The 20,721-nt window shown below is 39.7% G+C and overlaps 1 protein-coding gene across 34 annotated transcripts in view; it reads left to right on the top strand.

The window, feature by feature from the left end:
• The window catches only part of CLASP2 (cytoplasmic linker associated protein 2), a 322,288-nt gene that overhangs the window by 16,034 nt on the left and 285,533 nt on the right, over nt 1-20,721 (top strand). For 31 of the 34 annotated variants that reach the window (XM_087945669.1, XM_087945644.1, XM_087945643.1 and 28 more), the window contains exons 3-5: nt 2,209-2,312; nt 10,390-10,481; nt 10,714-10,789. In XM_087945669.1, the coding sequence (XP_087801795.1) occupies nt 2,209-2,312; nt 10,390-10,481; nt 10,714-10,789 (272 nt within the window). The remainder of the gene's footprint in view (nt 1-2,208; nt 2,313-10,389; nt 10,482-10,713; nt 10,790-20,721) is intronic. The other 3 variants (XM_087945672.1, XM_087945671.1, XM_087945680.1) reach the window with 1 other exon arrangement.

The following is a 20,721-nucleotide window of genomic DNA, read 5'->3' as shown; positions in this document are numbered from 1 at the left end:
GAGGGTGACCTCGGCAAATGAAGGAATAAATTGTCTATAGAAATTTGCAAAATCCAAAAAGCTTTGAAGTTGCTTATGTGTTTGGGGGAGTTGCCAGTCTAGCATCACTTTCACTTTTCCACGGTCCATCTCAATCCTCTGGTTGGACACTCTGTAGCCCAGGTAATCCATTGACTCTTTATGGAATTCACAATTTGACAGCTTTACATATAACTTGGCGGCTAAAAGTTTTTTCAGGACTTGTCTGACCAATTTTACATTTTCTTTGATGGTTTCTCTGAATATAAGAATGTCATTCAGTTAGATGACCTCTTTGTACAGGTGTGGATGTAACACTTCATTGATAAGTTGCATTAATACTGCGGTGGGGCCCTGGAGCCCGAAAGGCATGACTCGGAATTGGCAACCACCCAGAGGGCAGTTGAAGTTGCAGTTCCATTCATCTCCCTCCTTTATGCGAACTCGATAGTAGGATTCTCTCAGATCTAACTAGGTAAAAACCTTGCCTTTAGACAGGTGATGAGGGGGAGGGGTTACATGTTTTTTATGCACACCCCGTTCACGCCCTTAAAATCAACACAAGATTATGTTGCCATCTTTTTTTTCTTTAAACAGTACTGGGGCTGCCAACCTAGATTTGGCAGGTTCAATGAAACATCTGTCCAAATTGTTATCGATGTATTTTCTCAACTCAGTCATTTCATGTGGTGTCATGGAATACATCTTTGGTTTTGGCAGTTTTGCCCCGAGTTCTAACTCTATGGCACAATCAATGGCTTGATGGGAGGGCAAAACATTGCATTCCTCTTCACTAAAAACCTCAGCCAATTCCCTGTATTCTTTAGGGACTTGAGGCACGCCTGGAGGAGAGTCTGAAGTGGTGGCTGCTGCTTTTGGTTGTGGATCCCTGTTGGCTGGAAGTTTCCTTTTGGGAGGAATGGGGCAGCGGGCCAACCCCAATTATGATTTTTCAGTATCTGTCTTCCCACTTGATGGCAGGGGCCCATTTATCCAGCCAAGCAAGTCCCAATATGACACATTCTGACATTTTTGGAGCTACTACAAAACGTATGAGGTCACGGTGTCTGCCCATCTCTAGTTTGATTAACTCTGTCATTTGGGTGGCTGGGACTCCCCCAATTAAAGTCCTATCTACTTGTTCAAACCTGGGTTCCGGATGGAGGCCACAAGTTGCAGTTTTGGGAGTTGTCTCCCACTCCTCCACTCTGTCTCGTGGGCCGTCCTCAGAGGGCTGGAGAAAGAAAGGCATTCAGGCAGCTTCTCCTCCAGTCTCATCTCTGGCTTCAGCTCCATCTGGCAGCTTCTCTATGAATCCTTCTCCTGAGACCAGTTGCCTGAATCCACCTCCTTTGGCCGGGCGCCTAATCTCTGTCTCTCTTCTGCAGCTTCCACCTCTTCAGAAGTGGGGGCAGGGGCCTCAGTTCTCTGGTGTCCAACCCCACAGTCCCTTTTGTAGCTTCTTCCAATTCTTTCATCTTCACTGAGTCTTCGCACTGCTCCATTTTTGGAATCAGTGCTGGGGCTCAGCATCCCTGACAGCCCCCCTTTTGGGGTGCTGGAGTTCATTTAGAGATTCGGGATACTGTCAGCGTTCCAGCAAACCTCCATTCCAATCAGTAATTCCAAGACAGACATATCTTAAAGATACCTTTATTTGGATAGAAACTGGCACATCTGTGGAATCCCGAATCTGAAAGTTTTTGGGCTTCCTTGGAATATTCAAAACTACAAATCCATACCCCCTTGGCCGTCATCACATCTCATGACCCAATCACGATCCGTCGTAAAGTAAGATTCTTATTTCATTCTGCACCATACTCAATGATCTTGAACTAACAAAAGAATTTTATTTTGTCTACTTAGAGATACTCAATTGAATCCCCCCTCCCACTTTCTTAGGCTTGTGGCAGCGTGGCAGCATCGAATCTCAATATGGCTTCCAAAGCTGACAAAAGATCATAAAATGGGGCCAAACTTACTTAACAAATGTTTAACTTAGCAACAGAAATTTTGGGCTCAATTGTGATCGTAAGTTGAGAACTATCTGTACAAGTCTTAGTAAGATAGTTAAAGTCTAGTTAAAATATGGTAGAAACAGAGTAAAACAAAAACTGTTTTGACATAGACAAAATATTTTATTAAGATTGTTCATCACATAATGCATTTAGTTTTATTTTTATCCTCTAGTTCTCGTAGTATTGATGGATCGAATGGGAGATGCCAAAGACCAGGTTCGAGAACAGGCACAGAATCTTATTTTGAAGTTAATGGACCAAGTAGCTCCACCAATGGTAGGAATTCTATAGAGAGGATTTTTCTGTTATATGTCAATTGTTCTGTTTTATTGAATTAAGCAACACAGTCTCAGCAATTTAAGAAACTGGGTAGGGTGTGGGGAATTGTATGTTGTGGTTTTTTGGCTGAAGATATGTGATGGTCATTTATTTTCCCTCACTTCTCAGTTGGAAGCTTGGGAAAAAGAGAATTTTCCCGAGGGAGCTTAATAGGAAGAAGATCAAAACAATCTCAGATTCTGCCAAAATAATGAATGGTAAGGGAGAAATAGTAACTATAGTATATACTGTATTACAGTTGACTTCTTAGCAGAAGACCATACCAATTGCTTGCTTGCTTGTGTATATACATATATATGTGTGTATATTCGTATACACACACACAAATACACATATGTACAGAAGACAATTATTTTAAGAACTGCTGACTTTCTGGTTCATAAAATAGCAGAAAGTTGGTCTTGTCAAAACTGACTACTATCTATTCCTATCCATGGAAACCACTGAATGCTAGAATACAAATTATTTAGAGGATCTGAGTGATTCTATAAAGAAAAAGAGAGCAGGTCAGAAGTGATGTTTTCATCTGTATTCTGTTGAAGATAGAACCAGAAGAAAATAATAGATTCCTGGCAGTTAGTGTTATAATAAATTAGTATTATCAACAACTCTTTGGATTTCAACATCAAAGTCTACTCCCCAATATAAAGGATTCATAAGCAGTAATGAGTTGTATCTTTCAAAAGATGAGAAAAATTATTTACTAAACATTAAGAACATAACTGCATATGATAATGCAGAAACATAGAGAAATGTTATTAGAAAATCTTCAGTATAAGGAGATCAGTAAAGAATAGCATTCATAATTTCTAGTTCTCCTACTAGTGCACAAAATATGGATAATTAAATATTCTAATAAAGCTAATTAAATATGATAGAAATCATAGAAATCTGGTAGAAAGAAAATCATTATTCAAATGTAGAACTTAAAGGATTTATTTTTTGTATAAGAAATAAGTTTTAAAAGTGGAATAAAACTGGCCTTTTAATTAAAAAAAAAGTCAGATACCAATGGATGGGTTGGGGAATCATGAGTATGTACATTTTGTTGAAAATATCTGGTTAGGGTGAAAAAGAGTATAAAACAAGTGATATCATTTGATAAGTTAATTGCAGGTCACTTATCCAGAGATAAAATATGTCTAGGCCTTTTAAAATCAACTCAAGTTCTCAAGAAGAAAGCTGTTGTGATAAAAATGTACATTGATACCCTGTTTCTCCAACAATACGGCCTCCCCCAATATCTTTTATAGGCATGAAATGAAATTAAGCCCCTCCCCCCAAATTAAGGCCTATATTAAAACATGCGAAATGGGGGGGAATGGTGGGGGGACTTGCTGTTAGGAAGTACTTTTGTTGCACACCCGGATATGGTGCTGCCTGCATTGACCCCGATATGAAGTGCCCCACCAACGCTGAGGTCAACATCCAAGCTGTCGCCGCCCGCCCACCTGAAGATGCAAGGGGGGGAATTAAGTCACCCCCGAAAAGACGGCCTAGCCATTTTTTCAGGGCTCAAAAAAAAAATAAGACCCGGCCTTATTATATGAGAAACACAGTATCAGTTGGGGAATTTAATTGGCTAAAAGTGAAAGATTCAGCAGATTTCTTATCTTTCTTGCTAGCAAATTATTTTTCAGAAAATGAAAGAACAAAACAATTCTGAATTTAATTGGGACAAATATTTATTTATTTGTTTGTCAAACATGTACAAGATAACAAGTATAGGTATGAACATAAACATGAAAAAAAGGAAGTAAATACAGATAAATAGGGACAGTAAGACGGATAGTAGGCATGCTGGTGCACTTATGCATGCCCCCTTTAAGGACCTCTTAAGAATAGGGTGAGGTCCACAGTAGACACTTTGAGGTTGAAGCTGTGAGGGGTTGTGGCTGTAACAACAGAGTCAGGGTGTTGCAGGCATTGACCACTCTGTTGCTGAAGTTGTATTTTCTGCAATCGAGTTTGGAGCGGTTTGCCTTGAGTTTATATCGGTTTGTCCGTGTGTTGTTGTGATTGAAGCTGAAGAAGTTATTGATAAGCAAGATGTTATAGCAGACAATTTTGTGCCTACAGTTCTTGTCCTATTGTCCCCATTTATTCATACCTATTTCCTGTATTCTTACTCATGTTTATACTTATACCTGTTATCTTGTAAGTGATTGACAAATAAAATAAATAAATAAAAATAAAAATAAATCAGCACAGGCCCCCCTCCAAGGCTATGTGCTTTCTCCCTATATACCAATGACTGCATCTCAAATGATCCACCTGTTAAAAATACTGAAGTTTGCAGATGACACAACAGTAATTGGTCTCATCCGAGACAACGACGAATCCACATACAGACAGGAGGTTGTACAACTTGCCTCGTGGTTTAACCGGAACAATCTGGAACTGAACACAGTCAAAACTGTAGAAATGGTGGTAGACTTTAGGAGAAGCCCTCCCATATTACCACCTCTTACAATACTAGGCAACACAGTATCAACAGTAGAGACCTTCAAATTTCTAGGTTCTATAATATCACATGACCTAAAATGGACACCTAACATCAAAAACATCAAAAAAGCACAACAAAGAATGTTCTTTCTGTGCCAACTCATAAAGCTCAAACTGCCCAAGGAGCTGCTGATACAGTTCTATAGAGGAATTATTGAGTTTATCATCTACACCTCTATAACTGTCTGGTTTGGTTCTGCAACCCAACAGGGCAGAGACTTCAGAGGATAATTAGGATTACAGAAAAAACAATTACTACCCACCTGTCTTCAATCAAGGACCTGTATACTGCACGAGTCAAAAAGAGGGCTGTGAAAATATTTATAGACCCGTCACATCCTGGACATAAAGTGTTTCAACTCCTTCTCTCAAATTGATACTATAGAGCACTGCACACCAGAACAACTAGACACAAGAACAGTTTTTCCCTGAAAGCCATCACTCTGCTAAACAAATAATTCCCTCAACATTGTCCAACTATTTACTAAGTCTGCACTACTATAACTGTTAATCTTCTCATCACTCCTTATCACCCATCCCCTCCCACTTGTGATTGTATGACTGTAACTTTGTCGCTTGTATCCTTACGATTTATATTGACTGTTTCCTAGTATGATTTGATTGCTTATTGTACCCTATGACTATTATTAAGTGTTGTACCTTATGATTCTTGACTCTTGACAAATGTATCTTTTCTTTTATGTTTAATGAGAGCATTTGCACCGAGACAAATTCATTGTGTGTCCAATCACACTTGGCCAATAAAAGAATTCTAATTCTATAAGAAATTTTCAGCTATGACTTCCTGCTGGCTCTTTTCACATCCATGCAGGTACACAAACAAAACAGTTTGTTTTGCTGATAAGGAGCTGAATTAAGTGTTAGTTCAGATAGAAATAATTCTCATGAGACAACGAGATTGGCAAACTTGAATGAACAAAGGCACCCAAAAGAACTCTAGGAAGAAGCTGAAAAATGGATATCATGGAAATGAAAATGATAGCTAATAACCAAAATAACAATATGGATTAGTGGCAATTGAATATGTATAGTTGGATGGTCCAGAAAAAGGCAATTCTTAGAAAGAATTTGAATGAAGGCTTGTTAATTCATGGCAAATGTAAACTAGTCTCCAATTCCTAAGTATACAAGTAGTCCTCAACTTACAACAGTTCATTTAGGGACCATTCAGAGTTACAACGGCACTGGAAAAGTGACATGACTAGTTTTCATACAACTGATGCAACATCCCTGTGATCACGTAATCAGAATTTGGATGTTTGGCAATTGGTTCATGTTTATGATGGTTGCAGTGTTCCTGGGCACATGATAATCTTTTGCAACCTTCTGACATGCAAAGTCAATGGGAAAATCTGATTTGCTTAACAGCTGTGTTCCTAACTTAACAACTGCAGTGATTCGCTTAACAACTGGCAAGAAAAGTAGTAAAGTGGGACAAAATTCATTTAACAAATGTCTCACTTAGTATCAGAAATTTTGGGCTCAATTGTGGTCGTAAGTCTAGGACTACCTGTAGTTTGCTACATGGAAAAGAAGGATAATAGAAAGTAAAGACATAAAATATGGAATGCTTTAAGAAGAGAAGAATCATTCGGGCTACAGATGATGCAGAGTGTGGTGGTGTGAGCAATTCTTGGCCCTTGTAACACTACTGCTCCACAAATTGTATTGGCTGCCAGTCGGTTTCCAGGTACAATTCAAGGTGTTGGCAATCACCTTTAAAGACATCCATGGCATAGGTCCAGGCTATTTGAGGGATCGTCTTATCCCATCCCACCCATTGGCCTGTTTATATTTCGCGACTAGCAGGGTCAAGAAAAAAACCTTATTTGCCATTGTGCCTGCCCTCTGGAACATCTTCCCCTCCCATGTGAGGTCATACCCAACCCTTCTGATCTTTTGTAAGAGTCTAAAGAGGGAGCATCATAGTGGAGTTCCCTTGATAGATTAGCAGACAGATCCCATTTCCCACTCACCCCCGCCATTCCCATCTATAATTGGATCATAGTGTTTGTTGGTATTAATTTATGTTTTAGCATGCAGAGAGATATATAGCTATGAGTTATCCTGTGGTAAGATGGCCTGCCAATAAATTTTATAAATAAAATAAATATTTATCTATGGTAGCAAAAGATCACAAGCAAAATGGATTAGATTTTCAGATTAATAAATTGTATTAAAAGACAAAATTTCGTGACCTGTAGCTCCATCATGCATGCAATTGCTGAACTGATACAGGATTTAAATTGAAATTAGATAAAAGAAGGAAGACAAGGTGATTATGCAGATGAAAGTTACATACGAGACAGATGTCAAGTACCTTACCAATTAATAATTTTAATGTGTTAAAATCCTATTCAACATATTGACATTTTTTGAGGTAGCCTAAAACCTCTTGAAGTGAGTTCAGCAATCCCTTGTCAGGTTGATAAAATTTCTTTTTTTCCAAAATGGCTGCTTTCAGATCTGTAATTCAATCCTGAGAATTGAAATGTTTTGATAGTGTATTGGCCTTGGTGTCAAATTTGTGATCATTACCGGTAGTTCTTTTGATTAAGGTCCTGTTTGTCATTTGTGAAATCCAAAGGGGCATTGTTGGCAGATAATGGTATAGGAAGAGAATGTGAAACTGCTATTAATCTTACATATGAAGTCATTAATATCTGTCATGATATAGTGTAAATAAAGCAGAGTAGACATTTGAGTTTATTGCAGGATCTAGTTCCCATATTAACATCATTATTTTTGTTTTCAGTTCAGTTCAGTCTGATAAATTCCTGGTTTAATTCCATCAGTTGAACATCTGTGTCAACATATGTAGTTTTGGGTATGTTCAAAATCAGATGGACTGATGGGAAGATTTGCTATTTGTTATCAGTGATGATATTCTTGATGACTCCCAAATCCATGCATATAAAGAGAATGTTGTGTATAGTGTCTCAAAATTCATGATGGCTAAAATGCTGGTGCTAGAGAGATTGCCAGTCTTCTTACAAAATCTGGGGTGTAACTGGTGTTATGTAGTTGGAAATGCTGACGGTATAACGCCAAACCTGACACCACAAGAACTGCAGGAATTATTGGTGTATTATATATTAACAGAATCTTGAAAGCTCATACAAACCCTTCACTGCCAGCCACTCTTTAAGGATGAGGTTAAGGCAGAGTGTTCTGAGACTTTCACATTTTCTATTTTGATAGACGAGAAATCATTTCAACCCTCCCACTTCCTTCTCTACCCATAAGGTACATCATCCATGAAACTTGATATTCCAGTTATTATAGTTCTGATGCTTGAGACAGTGGAACAGCCCAGATTGCCTAGTAGATTTAGGAAATTCTTTCATCAGATTTCATAATAGTTTCTGATATATTGCTATGGAGATTTGAGGTTTGTACTCTGTGATGGTGGAGAATTATTTCTTGGCTTACTTGACAAATTATCTTATTGGTCTATCTCAGGGTTAACTTTCTTACAGTTTACATGCAAAATATTAAGTGATGCAGGAAACAGAAATAGAATTATTAAAATTTCAGACAGCATGTAGAAGAACCTCCAATCAAAAACCTGAAGGAAAAGATAAAATTCTGATAGTCCATAGGATGATTCTAGTCTCCTGCTCATTTGGAGACAGTTTTGATTTAAATAAGTGCCAATTAGCTTAAAACACACAAGTACTGGATTAAGATAATCATTACCAGAAGCAAATCATTACCAGCAAACACAGAAAAGAAATTAAACTTAGCATAGTTTTTTGCTCACTTGCTTGCATTCTTGCAAAGAATGGATGATCCTTGGTATAGATATTTTATGTGTGCTGATTTCTTGCAAATTTTGGCTTAGTTTTAACTTAAGGAAAGGTAAGTTTTAAACTTTCATCTAGCAGCTTCTGCTTGATTTTTAAAAAAAGACTTAGGAAAAAAAGTCTACTAGATAGGAAAAAGAGGGACAAGAGAAAATCTGTTTGTTTATGTGTCAAACCTATTTGTTTTTGCTGAAGATGCTGAAGATATTTATTGTTTATGCTGGCAGTTGCCATTTACCTTGTAAGAGGGTCCAAGAGGCTGAAATAATGAATAGGATATGGATAGCCTGCTCCTTTATTACAGGGTCAAGAAAGCAAGCCTTATGAGGAAGTGTGAAGTATTGGACCTACTGAGGTTCCAAACATGGTCAAAAGGTTCAGATTTATTCTCCCTTAAAACTTAGAGCAATGTAATTGCCAATTACTTTTAAAGAAAGGAAGCAAGGCTGAAACACCTGGTCCTTCCCTATTGGAGGTTTTTTTAATGCTTGCTTACTGAGTTTCTACACCCCCCACAAAAAAGTTTAAAGTTTATTTCTTTATTAACTTTATGTCCTGATTTTTTTCAGAATCTTAATATAAGATCTGCTTATCCTATATGTTCTGTGATACTTGTCCTGAGCAGGCTTACTTGAAAGTAATTTATATTGATTCCCTGGACAGTACTTTTACTACATTCTGAACTGTGAAGATGGGCAGCATATATATTTCATAAATAAATAAGCATCTAATGATTTATAAATACATAGTTTATATTTGATTTACTTACTGTGAACTTGCTATCTCAAAAACCCATGCCAAAATTAATACAGTAGTAGGGATATAATTGTATTTCATCAAATTATTTCCATGGTATTTTAAAGTACTACAGTTATTTTGGAATATATATACAGATAATAGTACTCTAGCTGTATTTATTTTAAAAACATATTTTAAAAATTAAGAGCAATATGGGCTAACGTAGTCTGAGTATACATGAAAGGCTGTGTTTCTGCTTCAGCATGATTTAAATACTGGGAGGATCTAAGTCATAAATTGCTGCAGTCTAAGAAATGTGCTATTGCTCACTGTGCAGCAGTTGCTAGGCAACCTTTTTCTTCTGAATGCCTGCTGAACAGCAAAGAGTATAATGGCAGCATTGCAGCTAAAGGGAGTAGTAGCTAAAAAAATTTTGCAGTGATGTTTCAAAGCAACCTAGTCTTTCTTATAAGCTTCAAGTTTGCAGCATTAGCTGCCATGATACAGCAAAGGTCCTAGGAAGTCCAGAATCATAAAGATAAAAACAAGAAAGAAATAATGGTGGAAAAATAGGTGGAAGCAAATGCATGTAGACCAGATAATTTATTACAGAAGAATATTCCAGAGATCATCACACAAGCTCACTGAAGACTACAACCAGCATTGAAATCAGACAGTGGACAGAAACAGGAGCATAAACATGCACAATAAATACATCAAGTTGTAATTTGTACATTAAAAATCTATTGTAAAGAAATTCAGAACATTTCTGAATAGTGCATGGAAACCACAATGAGAAGATTTAGTTTAACAAAGAAAAATTAAGCAGAAACATTTATGTCTTCAACTACAGTTATTTTGTTCGGATATTTATAAAACTGAATGTTAATTTATAATAGCTACTATGTATTTAGTATTAAATATCAATTGTTTATTTTTAATAGTTCTTTTGGGATCGACTTGCTGCTGGCTTTAAACACAAGAATTATCGTTCACGAGAAGGCGTGTGTCTGTGTCTTGTTGCAACATTAAATGCGTATGTATTTTAATTTTATGAAAAAGCTATTAAATTATCTTAATGGTGGGACATTTTAAAAAAAATTATGCTATTTTAAGATTCTAAACTAAAAACAGGATTTTCACCACTTCATTCTTTATGTTTCCAGACGTAAGGTTTCAATAATTAGATAATAGAACTGCTGTTGGTTGATGTTATTGATTCTTTACAAGGGAAAAATAATCTTGCTTGTTTTGTTTTGTTTTCTTAGCTATGGTGCACACTCACTAATTCTCAGCAAACTGGTGCCACACTTATGTCTTTTGTCTGGAGACTCGAGTAACCAGGTAAGATTATTATAGTTGAGCATCATAACAAGCCCCTGCAAAATCTGATTTCTCTGTTGTTATTATTTCTGAAGAAAGATTACAAGAGCAGGTAGCTAGACAGACAGACAGGCAGATTCTCTAAAATAATAGGAAAAGTTGGTAGTCCATGTTCTTATGGGCAGCTTTTCAAAGTTTTGGTCTTTCTAGCATATTTTATGTTTTATACAATAGAAATAAACTACAATATTTTTGTATTAATAGAGCTTCTCTGACCACATCACAAAGGAATTAACTTAGTTCTTATCCTGGCTCTCTTACTCTAATAAACTTTTCAATTTTGAAAGAACTTTTCAAGCTATATTTTATTTTTGTGTGAGTGTGTGTGTTTAGCAGAAACATTGGTGAGCTGATTTTAAAAAGGCATACCACATGAAATAACTCTGAATTCTTATAAGATTGTTCAGGTTTCAGTTAACAAATTGCTTTATAGTTATATCATTATGTAGTCTAAATTTGAATCCTACATGAAAATATTTATTTATTAATTTAATGGTACCAGACTATTTTGATTCAGTATGAGATGAACCAAACTGCTCTCAGAAGAATGCCTGTTTGTGGAGGCATTAATACAAGAACTTATAGTTAAACAGGAATCAATCATTTGAAGTCCATAGACAAACAGTTCTCAATATGCCTCACTCTAGCACAGGGGTGTCAAACTCAAGGCCACCAGGCTGGATCAGACCCGCAGGGTCTTAAATCCGGCCTGCGGGACTGGCCGGGAAATATCAAGGGACTGGCCTGCGGTGCATCTGGTGGCTAAAACAGGCCCTGTACGGGAGCCCTGTGCCTCATGTTCACTCTCTATGACCTCCAGCAGCACTCTGCAGGCTGAAAAATGGGCCCAAGACAGGCTGAAAAACAGGCCCCAAACAGGCTGAAAATGCTTAAAAACCAGCCCGTTTTCAGCCAGCAGAGTGCTGCAGGAGGCCGAAAACAAGATGCAGGTGAGCGGAGCACAAACTCCCGCACCCCATTTTGGCCAGCAGGGTGCTGCAGGAGGCATCCGTCCTGCCACCCCTGCCAGCCACCTCTCTCCCCACCGCTGCTGGCCCACAGAGAATTACAATGCTGATCAAGCCCTTGAAGAAATCCAGTTTAACACTCCTGCTGTAGCATCTTGGAGGTTTACAACATTTACTTATTTATTTATTTGTTTGTTTGTTTGTTGAATTTATCTTGCCACCTATTTGCCCATGGCAACTCAAGGCAGTTTACAGAATATAAAACCATATTTAAAATAAAAAACAATAAAACTAACAAAAAGAATCAAATAAATTAATAGAACAAAATCTGGAAAAAAATAAATTAAAAAAATCACCCCCCAACTCCAACCCCCACCCTGATGACAGCTGATCACACAAGCCATTTGATGGGCTCCATCCCTCTCTGGGTATCCCAAGCCCACTGGCAGAACTAGGTCTTCAGTGCCTTCCAGAAGAGTATTGGGGGGGGGATTCTAATCTCTAGGGGAATGATGTTCCAGAGAGAGGGTGCCATCATGGAGAAGGCCCTTCTTGGCCCCACCAGGTGTATCTCCTTCAGGGATGGGACCCACAGCATTCCCTGCCTCCCAGCTCTAATGGGTTGGGTAGATGTGACCTGCAAGAGGCATTCCTCAGATAACCTGTTCCCAAGCTATGAAGGGCTTTAAAAGGTGACAACCAGCACCTTGAATTGCACCCAGAAGCAAATCGGTAACCAATGCAGCTCCCGCAGGAGAGGTGAAACATGCACAGCGGAGTCAGGTTACTGCATTTTTCACCAACTGGAGCTTCCGGATGTTCTTCAAGGGCAGCCCCATGTAGAGTGCGTTGCAATAATCAAGATGAGAAGTGACTAGGGCATGAGTCACTGTGAGTAGGGACTGTTGGTTCAGGAAAGGGCATAACTGGTGCACAACCTGCAGTTGCGCGCAAAGACCCTCCTGGCTGTGACTTCTACCTGCTCTTTGAGCAGGAGCTATGAGTCCATGAAAATTCCTAGATTACGCACAGGGTCTGTTTGGGGTAATACCACTCCATCAAAGACAAAAGGGGGCAATTCTCCCTGAGCCAACGAACCCAAACCCCAGAGCCACTTGCAAGGGTTTAGTTTCAACCTGTTGCTCCCTATCCATCCCCTAACGGCCTCCAGGCACTGCGAGAGGGAGGACACAGCAACACTTAACTCATCATCAGCATATTGGTGATACTTTAGTCCATGGTGAGGGATGATCTTACCCAGTAGCTTCATATAAATGTTGAACAGGAGCGGAGAGAGTACTGAGCCCTGCGGAACCCTGTAAAGCAGTGGGCCTCCCGCTCCCATTCCCCAAAACCTCCCCAGGAGAATTCCATGGTCAATAGTATTGAAAGCCGCCGAGAGGTCAAGTAGAGCAAGGATGGATGCACTACCTCCATCCCGCTCCTGCCAGAGATCATCCAAAAGTGTGATCAATGCTGTTTCTGTCTCAAATCCAGGCCTGAATCCTGACTGGTAGGGGTCGAGAAAATCTGTTTCCTCCAGAAACCTCTGAAGCTGCTGCATGACCACCTTCTCAACAATCTTTCCCAAAAAGGGAAGATTGGAGACAGGTTGGAAATTTTCCAACCGGGCGGAGTCCAAAGATGGTTTCTTAAGAAGAGGGCAGATTACAGCCTCCTTAAAGTGCTAGGGCACCTTCCCCTCCTGTAGGGAAGCATTCTGCAAGAGTCCACCTGCCTGTCACCTCCTAGGAAGCTTTCAAAAGCCAGGAGAGACGTGGGTCTAAAACACAGGTGCTTGCGTGCATACTCCCTAGGATCCTGTCAACTTCCTCAGAAGCAACAGGATCAAACTGTTCCCAGATAACAGGGCAAGAACCAGAGGTGGTGTTAGGGATATACACCCTAGCAGAACGTGCAACGGCAGTCTAGCAGACAGGCAGATATATGTGAGATAAAAACATTGTTGTAGCTTACACTCAGTAAGACAGATACACTGTGTACCTTAAATAGTTTTTATTCCAGCAAGAGTTATAGCATAGTCAAAACAGTCCATATATCATACACTAAGTTCAGTCAGTCCGGGGGTTAATCAGTTTGCAAAGTCCAGTGTCGAAGAAGAGTTCATTAAACTTACAATCAATCAGTCCAGTGATATATCTCTTTTGCAGTCAGAGATATGAAGAAAATCAAACCTCTTTTCTTCTTCTCAGCAAACATGCAGTTTATTACCATCAATCCTTCATTGTCAGCATTCCAGTAAAAGCCGAGCAAACAGTGAGCTCTCTTGCTCCCTCTTATGGTGAGTTTACAACCGCACCCAAAAACTTGGTTTACAGTTTAAAGTGATACATACAATTAAACTCACTAACATAGTTTATATATTATTTTATCCAAACTAAGTTAGGTAACCAATGTTATCCCTAACATTCTCCCCTTTTGGGTAATATAATAATATATAAATCTATTTACAATTTCAACCCATAGTTTTCACAATTTTCCTTGTGCTTTACTGCACCTTGGGCTTTTGTAAATCCATCTGCAAAATTTTCTTCAGTTATGCAATAGACCAATCTTATCAAACCATTTTTCACAGATTGTCTAACATTCAAATATCTAAGGTCAGTGTGCTTAGATCTAGTCTTTACAGCAATATTTGTAGCCAACCTTATGGCTGCTTGATTGTCCTCATAAACTACAATGGCATCCTTAACAGTTACTCCCATATCTAACAACAACTGTTTATACAGAATTAAATCAGTACATAATAAAGATAAACATGAAAATTCTGCTTCCATTGTGGACATACTTATATGTTGCTGTCTAATTGACCTCCAACCAATCAGTGTTTTACCTAATAGTATAGCCATGCCTGAAGTTGATTTCCTAGTTTTTATATCTGTTGCAAAACTTGCATCAGCATATGCACTTAAAATCAAATCATCTTTTGGCTCCAAATACAATGCATAGTGCATTGTCTTTTTAAGATACCTTAATATACGCTTTAGCGCTTGCCAGTGACGTTCATTTGGTTCAGCATTAAATCTCGCCAATTGATTAACGCCATATGCAATATCTGGCCTTGACCAATTACTTATATATGATAAACTACCTATTAATGACTGATAAATAGTCTTATCAAATTTTGAACTTTGAGCATCAGTACGACAAAATTCCTGACTCATTGGAGTTTTTGCCGGTTTATAAAGTTCCATTTTATACATTTTTAGCAATTGGTATATTTTATCTTCTTGTGATATCTTAAAGCCACTCTTGGTTTTGTTTATTGTCAATCCTAAATACTGTCTTATTTCTCCTAAATGCTTTAATTTTATTCTCTTACTCAATAATGATATTATCTCAGTAGCTTCATTATTAGTCTTCGTTATTAAAGCAATATCATCTGTAAACAACAATAATAATGATACTATGCCATTTGTCTCTCTCTTGAATAAACATGGATCAGCTAAACCTGCTTTAAATCCTATATTGTTTAACTCTTTTACAATATATTGGTTCCATTCATAACCAGATTGTTTCAATCCATAGAGACTCTTTTTCAGTTTCCAACAGTCATTATTATTTTTATTATCCTTTATATCTACTGGTTTTCTTAAATATATAGTGTGCTGCAATGGTGCATGCAGATAGGCAGTTTCTAAATCTAAATGATTTATAATATAATTTTTCTTAGCTGCCCACACTAAAGCTGCTCTCAAGGTTATTGCCTTTAAATTTGGTGCAAATACCTCATCATAATCACATGCAGTTTGATTAAATCCTTGAGCTACTAATCTAGCCTTATGGGTAACAATCCCATTTTTACCAGTTTTTAACTTAAATATCCATTTGCAGCCAATGGACTTTTCACCTGGAGGTAATTTGGCATTTTCATAAACTTTCATTTCCTTTAATGAATTTAATTCCTTTTCCATTGCCTTTTGCCAATTCTCCTGATCCTTTGCAGGATACATCCTAAGTTCTTCAACACTAGTTGGAATTTTACTAACTTGGCAAACTACACTTGCTTGATACCTATCAGGTGGTTTGGTTACACGTGCAGAACGTCTAGGTATTACAGGGCTTACAGGTGGACTTTCATGTTCTACCTGTTCCTGATTATCTATTTCTTCCTGTTCTGGTATTTCTTCCTGTTCTGGTCCTATATGCTCTTCCTTTACTTCCTCTTTAATTGTACTCTTCTTATTACTGATTTTTTCTTTTTGTCTTTTGTAGGGGTCTATAATTACTTCCTTACTTGAATCTTGCTCCAGTTTTTCCCATCCTACATGTTCTAGGAATTGTGCACTAGCGCTACAGTAAACTCTAGATGTACCTTTTTCCCAGAATCTGTATGATTTGTGATTAGATTCATAACCTACAAAAAATAATCTTTTAGCCCTATGTTGCCCTTTCTTTCTCAGTTGTGTAGGGATGTGCACCCATGCTGGTGCTCCAAATGTGTGCATGTAGCTTAGGTCAGGTTTTCTGCCATGCCACCGTGTGAATGGTAATTCACCAGTTGTTGAGTTAACAACATTATTCAATATATGATTACCACACATTATTGCTTCTCCCCACAAAGTTTCAGGTAATCCTGAATCTGACAACATAGTTCGAGCCATTGCTTGTAATGTTTGGCCTCGTCTCTTTATAAAGGCATTATGTTGTGGCCTATATGGTGCAGACTTTTTATGTTCAACACTTGCCATTTTCAATTTATTTTGGAATTTATTGTTTATAAATTCTGTACCGTTATCAGTGATAAGAGTTACTAATTTCCTTTTAGTTTTTCTTTCAGCGAATTTAAGCCAATTAAAGAAATTTTGATATGTTTCCGTTTTGCTTTTCATTAGATAACAGAAACCATATCTGGTATAATGGTCCATTATACTTAGTATGTAATGAGCACCTCCCACGCTTGGTTTTTTAGGACCTATAATATCAGCAAATACTACCTCTAGAGGCTCTTTTGTTTTAAATCCATTAACTCTATTTGCTGGTATCACCTTGCTTTTCTCTTGACTACAAGAATTGCAGTGCAAATACTTACTGCAAGGTTTCAGTTTTATACCCTTAGATAGTTCTACGGTTTGTTTAAGCATTTTAAAATTTATATGCCCTAAACGTCTGTGTAACAGATGTATGCACTCATTATGAGGTTTAACATTATTATATACTGTGTTAGCTACCTCTGAATTATCATTTAACACATACAATTCACCTCTTAAAGTTGCAGTCACTTTTTTACCTTCTTTTTCAATTATGCAATTTTCTCCCTTAAAGGTAATTACATAACCTAGTTTAACCAAAACTCTAACCGAAAGCAAATTAAACTTAAGTTGTGGTACATATAACATTTTTACATTTTCTTTTATGCAAGAACAATATGCTATACCTTCACCTTTAGCCTTAAGTTTCCATCCATTAGCTAACGATATCTGCTGTGAACTCGTGGACATCTTAACAAATATTTTCTTATCTTTCGTTATGCAGTGTGATGCTCCACTATCTACCACCCATAAATTACTATTCACAGTTTCGTTGCTATACATGGCTAACTCTATGCATTTCTTATTGCTTTGATGCATTTTAGCATTCTGGCTGGCTTTTTGGCTTTTTGCTTTCTTGCAGAATCTAGCCAAATGTCCTTTTCCTCCACAATTAAAACATTTTCTAATTGTATACGCTAACGAAGATATTTTCTCTTCTTCACATTGTGGTTGTTCCCTTCTGAGTTGATCCCTTTCAAGCCTTCTCCTGGCTTCTTCAATTAATCTGCCAGTAATGTCAGTTAATGTAAGGTTATCTTTTGGCAGAACTTCAAGTGAAGTTACGTAGTCATCGTAGCTCTTATCTAAAAAAGACAAAATTATATAAACTTGGTGTAGCTCTATGAAGATAAGTTCTTTTTCATGCAGTTCTTGAAAAATTCTCTTCATTGAGTTTATATGACTCAGCATGTCTCCATTCTTTTGAAGATGTGTTCTGAACAGTTTCCGTGTAAGATTTATATGTGCTCCTACACTGTCTCGAACATAAATCTTCTTTAAATTCTCCCAACATTTCGCAGCTGTTTCTTCTCCACGAATATGGACAAGCTGTTGGTCAGAGTGAGTCAATCCTATTATACAGAGAGCTTGCTCATTCTTCAGTTGATATTCTTGTATTTTCTGGGCATCATTCTCATCTTCCGGATCCCATGCATCTACTTCTGGTGGGTTTTGAATTATACTCCACAAACCTTCTCTTCGTAGAAGTAGGCTGCATTTCATAGACCATGAAACATAGTTTGTTCCATCCAGTTTGGATATGAGAGACAAACTTTGTAAATTGACTTGTGCCATCCTTATCTGGATATTAAACTATAATTAATAAAACACAGCTGTCTGTTTACAGTATTGTGTTGCTACTCAAACTCTCACTTTAATATAAGCCTGTTATATCCTGGTTAGTCTGACTGTGCACCTGGGCCCATAACCAGTGTTAGGGATATACACTCTAGCAGAACGTGCAACGGCAGTCTAGCAGACAGGCAGATATGTGTGAGATAAAAACGTTGTTGTAGCTTACACTCAGTAAGACAGATACACTGTGCACCTTAAATAGTTTTTATTCCAGCAAGAGTTATAGCATAGTCAAAACAGTCCATATATCATACACTAAGTTCAGTCAGTCCGGGGGTTAATCAGTTTGCAAAGTCCAGTGTCGAAGAAGAGTTCATTAAACTTACAATCAATCAGTCCAGTGATATATCTCTTTTGCAGTCAGAGATACGAAGAAAATCAAACCTCCTTTCTTCTTCTCAGCAAACACGCAGTTTATCACCATCAATCCTTCATTGTCAGCATTCCAGTAAAAGCCGAGCAAACAGTGAGCTCTCTTGCTCCCTCTTATGGTGATTTTACAACCGCACCCAAAAACTTGGTTTACAGTTTAAAGTGATACATACATTTAAACTCACTAACATAGTTTATATATTATTTTATCCAAACTAAGTTAGGTAACCAATGTTATCCCTAACAGGTGGTATTCAACTGGTTCACACTGGCTCAGGCGAACCGTTAGTGATGATTTGGCGTGGGTTGCCGAACCGGTGGCAACCCCTGTCTGGCCATGCCCCCGACCTGGTCACCTGGTCGCCGACTTATCCCGGTCGCTCTCCTAGCTTTCCCTACCAAGTGGCGGCCATGGTAAAACTCGGGTGGATGTCTCAGGGCTGCTACACATGCAGTGCGCATGTGCAGCAGCCCCAGGGCATCTGCCTGCCTGCCCACCCTCCCGGAGCATGTTTTCTTCCTTCTCTCAGCGGACACGCCTCTTCCAGCCTGGCCCAGCCTGGCCAGCCAGTGGGTGGGTGGGCAGATGTCCTGGGGCTTCTTACCTCCCTTGTTGCAAGATGCCTACAGCTGCTGCATGCTTTTTTCGGTGCGGCTACTGGACTGCAGGTGGGGGTGAGGGACCAGGGAGCATGACTCTTTGTCGGCCGCATGGCCCCTTTGCCTGCCACCCCTTCCCTCTCCCACTCGCAGTTTGACACTTGTTGGACCTGGAACAATTGCCCCTGGTTGGCCCCGCCACGCCCGCCTGGTCGCACCCGTGTCGGCGACAGGCGTCATTTTGAAGTTGAGGGAGAATTTTGGGAAGGAGGTGTGGAGGGTCCTGCAGTGGCGGGCAGAGGAATGCTGCTGAGAAGCGGGGAAGTGGCCTTCTAGTGGTCTGACCCGGCATTCAGGCCGGCGGGCCACAGGAAGTCAGAGCACCAAGGGAAAGGGGGATTACCAGGGGAGCCACCCTCTCTGTGCCAAATTGGGACCATTCGGGGTAGTCCTAGGAATTGGGTGAGTCGAGCCGCAGTTCCTTGTCTTCTTAGCTCAGGGAACGGCTGTTAACTGCAGGAGGAAGACTGTGGAGGGGGGAGGCCTACCTGAGTGACTCCTCCACTGTCTTCGCCAGATTATTTGGACACTTAAAAGCGAGCATAGCTAAAGGCGCTGTTGTCACATGTCACCCCAGGCCTTACCCTGTGGCTCAGTAAAGCCAACACCAAAGAAGTGGGTGTTCAGGTGAACCCTGAATGCAATGCTCACTCGGATGTTGGCTGCTCCAGGTCAACTGACCTCAAAGCCTGTCACGCCAGCTGAGCCAGGAGCCGTTGTTCCCAGGCTTCTACTTGCCTGTGCTTGATCGGCATCTCTTTACCTTGCCTGAAACGGCTGGTCCTACCCCTCACCCTCCCCTCCCTCGCCAGGCCTGAGAAGGTAAGGGCGACGGCGGGGAATAGTGAAGCAGCCGGGTCCCTATCTTCCCCTCTCTCCCACTCTGTGTGTGTGTATGTGTGTCTCCCTCAAAGACACGGCCGCGTTCTCCATCTTCCCTGGCCACGAAGCCACGGGGCCATGGCAGCGCTGGCTGGGAGAGAAGGGAACATTCTCTTTCTCCCCCTAGTGCTGCTGCATCCAGCTGGGGGAACGCCCCAGTGTGCTCTACTGCCGCCCAAGCTGCCCAAGGAAATTTCTCACCACTGGCGCATTTCCAGGACACGCTGCCACCTCTCTCTCCCCCTCTGTCTGTCTCTCTATCTTTTCCCCCCTCTCCCTCCCCTCTTCCCCCACAAGACATGGCTGGGCCAAGCCAGCAAGCTCTCCTTGGCGCTCTTTGCTACTTCTTTCATTTCTTCTTTTTGGAATCCAGACTGGCTGAACAATGATCGGGCAGCTGCTTGCTTGAGGAGCGTCCCTGCGCATGTGCACTCCCCCCACTCCACCACAGCTACCAGTTACAGGAGGAGGAGGATCGCCTGAACACGACTGGCAATCATTGTTCAGCCAGTCTGGATTCCAAAAAGAAGAAATGAAAGAAGTAGCAAAGAGTGCCGAGGAAAGCTTGCTGGCTTAGCCCAGCCACGGCTTTGAGAAAGAGAGA

Source organism: Notechis scutatus, chromosome Z (assembly GCF_049901735.1).
Source record: "Notechis scutatus isolate UNSWTSFEM ecotype Mainland chromosome Z, rNotScu1.2, whole genome shotgun sequence".
Lineage (NCBI taxonomy): Eukaryota > Metazoa > Chordata > Lepidosauria > Squamata > Elapidae > Notechis > Notechis scutatus.
This window is presented reverse-complemented; position numbering and strand designations above follow the sequence as displayed.